The sequence below is a fragment of the Bremia lactucae genome (genome assembly GCF_004359215.1).
Source record: "Bremia lactucae strain SF5 chromosome Unknown BlacSF5_NotPlaced_200_SHOA01000120.1_2678225bp, whole genome shotgun sequence".
Lineage (NCBI taxonomy): Eukaryota > Oomycota > Peronosporomycetes > Peronosporales > Peronosporaceae > Bremia > Bremia lactucae.
This window is the reverse complement of record NW_027152213.1, coordinates 2,245,648-2,250,189: the sequence shown is the minus strand read 5'-3', so window position 1 is coordinate 2,250,189 and position 4,542 is coordinate 2,245,648. Positions and strand designations below refer to the sequence as shown.

The window sequence follows — 4,542 nt, the reverse complement described above, 5'->3', positions numbered from 1 at the left end:
ATGCACAAAAAATATATATATATATTAAATTACGTTATTATTCAACATGTTTGAGAAGAATTGATTAGTATTTATAATTATTATAGTAATCTTAAAATATTTATAATGATAATAATTTGTTTTGATTTTTGATTTGTTATTTTTTATTTATATACCTAATAATCGTTTTTAATTTTTGGAAATAAATTTAAATGTGTATAATATAAAAATTTACAAAATAATTAATTTTGCATACGAATATAAAAATTAAGTAAAAACTATTATAAGACCTATTTATAAAATAAACCACCTTACTTATTATTTTATTAAAGAATATAAATTTTACGAAAGCCAGTACAAATGTGAGCTGTATGCTTGGGTCTACTCCGACGTATTGATCCGTTTGAATGCAACGTGAGGCATTGTCTACCGCGAAAGATGTGCCTACAATTTGTTATCTATTGCACCACGGCGCAGTTCCGCGCAAATTGGAACCGTGTGGAATGACTCCTTTAATTTTTGCACCTCGGAAAGAGAACGAGAGTTTATTGCGAGTGCTACAACAATAAAAGTAAGATGAAAAGACAGACAAAACGGCCGAATAATAAAAATAGTTTTACTAGCGACTATTAAATCCCGTGACATCCATTTCAACCACCTGCCAAAGAAGAACATATATTTAGTTGCCTCGCTAAAAAACAATCGACTGCACAGCATATTCACACCATCTTTAACATGCGCTCAAGCTCTTCTTTAGAAGAATAAAGTGGTAAATCTAGTCTGCAAACAACGGATCCAAAAGTTAATATAAAATGAGAGTTCGCTAATATACTCTGGATTACCTATTCAAACACGTGCTCGCGTGTGGCAATATCGTGTATTCTGTTATAGCGTCTTTTCCAAGCTGAATGGTAAATGGCTGGATCTCGCCATCCATGCCGGTAAGGCCCTGAGGGTTAAAAAAGGAGCCGTCAGGATAAATACAGCATTTTCTTATATTTTGGTGAAAACCTTAAAGCCCTCGCTTGGGACACAGCTGGAGCCTGTGACATACTGCAGCAGTCGGCCAAGCTGGTCTTGCGATAAAGCTTCAAGAATTTCCCAAAACCACTCGACTAGTTGAAACTCTTGAGCGGTTTGCTCACAAAATTGAACATCTGTGTGCAGTCGCCAGTCGCTTAAATCAATATGCGGCAGGCCGGAAAGCAGCAAATCAAGCTCTTTGAAGTCAAAAATGTGAAGTGCCGAGTCGCTGATGATACTACGAAGACCCTCCACAATGCATGACACTTCTGTTTGAACGCTTTCAAACAAATAGTACTGCGCGACTTTAGCAACATAAAGCTGCTTGTTTCCATCGTGTAATGTGACGTTGGTCCCACTTGGAATCAACTCGATACCTTCGATAGTAAAATTTAAGCCTAGCGCGTTAGTGTTGTCGTTCTCAAGAATCCACATCATACTGGAGTACACCGTTTCATCAAGGAGGTAAAGGTCGGATAATTTTAGCGGCACGCCAAGAATATGCTTGAGGAGGGGAATGGAAAGACGCATATTAAAGAATAACCCTTCAAGAAGCGCTTTACCCAGTACTTTCCCGAAAAATTCATACATCTGTTGCAAGAGCACAACATTTAGTCAGAATTTGTCATTTTACTATAATGATCAGTCAAAGTGCACCTCCAAATGCTTGGCGGACTTTGCGGTTGAGGTTCGCTTAATCCAGTATCCTTGGTGCGCTGATGAGCTAGTGAGCGCAAATAATCCCAATGCTTCAGTCGAAATCTGACTACAAACTAAATGCAGCCACTCTCGCAATATGCCACCACCGTCAATGCCTGCTTCGCCCATAAAATCAACACGTAGACGACGGTGGAGAAAACCGCTTGGCGCTGACATAAAGAGAGTCATAGACTGCTTCAACACTCTTTCGCGGTGAACTCCTTTAATAATACATCGTAAGCCAACATTAAAAGACATTCAATATTAGAAACGTACGGATCGTATGAAACCCGTCAACAATAGACGAAGACAGCTTGAGCGAATACAAATAAAACCATTGTGCTTTTGCGGAAAATGACAGAGCTGATGTTCGCTGCACAAAAAAGGAATCAAAGCGATATAAATATAATCACAACTGAGTATATAATGCAGCATCTTTTACGAACCAAAACCGTTTTCGAATACTGGCGAGATGAAGCAGAAAACTCTTCGGCTAAGCACCATACGGCTGTGTCACTGCTAGGGTCCTTGACGTCTCGCACAAAAGCAGTTTCAGAATTTAGCCAAGTGAATTGCTGTTTGCTGCTATCGGAATGGTTGAGTGAAGAGATAGACATTCGGGATGTACCGGGCTCTGAAAATGGGTGCACTTTTTTCCAATCCTGAAAGTCGCGTTCGCTGATAATGGTGCCGCACAGAGCTTTGTTCTCCTGCAATGCTTGAAACGGTACACTGACCTAGAGTATGCTTTTATGAGTCAAATATACGAAGACCTGATTTAAATCAAAGCCTTACCCATCGAACGTTCTGTCCTGTGATGCAGCGTTTCCATTGGTGACGCTCGCGTGCGACTAATTGACGAGGATTTAAATCCGGACTGATAATAGTATTGAAGCGACGAATTGAGGACACAGGTGGAGAAAACATATTTAAGTATGTCGCTTCCTTGGAAGGAGAGCTCGCGATGTCTTCTATGCGTGAAGCAGTTGTAGTCAATGGATGCGTCTCTTCTCGGCGACTTTGGCTTGTATTAGACTCTAGACGATGAGAGGCACACAAAAAATAAGTTTATGAGTGTAAGCATGCAGAAGTTGCATAATAATCTAGTAGCTTACCTTCTATCGCAGTGCCGCAAAACACACATTCAGTCTGGGGAGTCTCATTGATATGGAGGCAGATCTCGCACTTCAGACCATCATTTCTGTAACGTAAGAACAAACGAGTAAGCAATAATCAAAAACACATGATGAATTTGTTGACTTTATGCTGACTTACGATCGATTGACGAAGGCTCGGTGACGTGATCGTCGATGGGAATTTGTGCAGCACTCGACGAAAGCTTTCCAAGTTAGGCATACTGTAATCAACACTAATCCGGCGCCGATACTCGCGCCAATAATAGCAATGTTCACAGTATCGAAAGTCTCAGAATTGCTGTCTTCATAGCCGACATTGCCGCTACAGCTTCCATCTACCCAACTCTTAGATCAATATAGACACTTCCAACACAATATAATCCTAAACGTATCCCGTACTGTGTAATTCATATTGCCCGGTAACATTATCATAGTGACCGTATAGAATGGGCATGAGACGCCTAGCCACGGCAATTCGCTCTTCTAACTTCTTTCCAGACCGTCGCAGATGCATCGGCTGCTCGGTCTCTCCATCCAGTGGGAATACTGAATCAATCGTGCACATGAGCCAAATTGCAATCGTCGATAAGATGGTCTGCTGTCGCGTTGCTCCGCCCATTAGAGTTGACTGAGGCCACGAACCGTGCAGACGAAGTTTTCAGATGTTCCACTGCGCATGGAATGAGGAGTGTTGGCGCCTCCGATCCGGACACGCTGCTTTGCGAAACGCCGTGTTATCGACCAATGAATGCAAGGTCAAATCGACCTGTTGACGTTACATTCTAGTGTCAGTTACACATAACTTGTGATTACGTCTTGCTACATTCAAGCTGCAGCACACGTCTCACCAAACCCTCTTGTAGAGTTTTGGTCATTGTAAAGCCAAGGCGGACATTTACTCAGAATGGAAAAGGTCCGTTGTCAAAAGTTTAAATACATTCATTGTATTGCAAACAATAGCAATTCACACGCGTTGTGTGCTTCGCGTGCGCACGTCCACATCTGATGCGAGAACAAGCTTGATCGGATAGTGCCAATACAGTATAAATCATCCAGTTCATTCAATTACTGTTTTGGTATCTTTTTATGAGCGTCTCACAAAATGTTTAAAGGCTCGAATTCGAAGCTTTGTCAACACTGCCTTGTAGCTCAAAAGCTAACATTAACATGAACTGACAGAAAGGCTCCACGCTGAACAAATGAATTTGAATTGCTGTAAATAAGCTTTGTGCTTAAACTGAATTTACGGCAAATTGAGATCGGATGTGTAACGGGCTAGAGTTGCCCTAATGTTACACAGTCCCCATTAAGTACATTTGGTACTTAAGGGGATGGTCAATTACTAAATAATAGTAATTAGACCCAACACTCGGGTGTGGTGCACATTTGTGACCAACCCTTGTGGATGTGATGCACATGGGTGCATTCACATTAGGAGGGATGACGCCCAGCGTCATCCATGATGACGGCTAGCGTCATCAGTTACGCGAGGTATCTATAAAGATACGCTCGCAATACATATTAAATGATATCTATAGAGATATCATTTTAATTGGTAAAAATAGGTATTTGTATTTAATTCTATTAAATATAAATCAGTCTGAAATTTACTACCTACTTGGTAAGTGCGCACGAGGAGACGGATTACCGCTCCCGTGACGTCACTTCACCAGAGTTCTTAGTGTGTTGGGTGAGGTCGCTTGCG

The 4,542-nt window shown here is 41.1% G+C and overlaps 1 protein-coding gene across 1 annotated transcript; it reads right to left on the bottom strand.

Annotated features, from left to right (window-relative positions):
• Positions 1–273: 273 nt before the first annotated feature.
• CCR75_008794 (uncharacterized protein) lies at positions 274–3,657 on the bottom strand. The gene is made up of 10 exons (XM_067966843.1): positions 3,237–3,657; positions 2,977–3,172; positions 2,817–2,902; positions 2,497–2,738; positions 2,148–2,438; positions 1,978–2,074; positions 1,660–1,922; positions 822–1,593; positions 705–759; positions 274–637 (listed from the first exon to the last, which is right to left on the bottom strand). The coding sequence occupies exons 1-8, from the start codon at positions 3,454–3,456 to the stop codon at positions 973–975; spliced, it is 2,016 nt and encodes a 671-aa protein (XP_067814510.1). The 5' UTR covers positions 3,457–3,657; the 3' UTR covers positions 274–637; positions 705–759; positions 822–972.
• Positions 3,658–4,542: the final 885 nt, after the last annotated feature.

What these genes read in the sequence shown, in the direction of transcription:
- CCR75_008794 (XM_067966843.1), bottom strand. Translation starts at nt 3,456, where the DNA reads ATGGGCGGAGCAACGCGACAGCAGACCATCTTATCGACGATTGCAATT. An exon ending in CGAGCCTTCGTCAATCGATC is followed by an intron (nt 2,903 to 2,976) that starts GTAAGTCAGCAT and finishes CTTACGTTACAG; the next exon opens with AAATGATGGTCTGAAGTGCG. An exon ending in TGACGGGTTTCATACGATCC is followed by an intron (nt 1,923 to 1,977) that starts GTACGTTTCTAA and finishes GTATTATTAAAG; the next exon opens with GAGTTCACCGCGAAAGAGTG.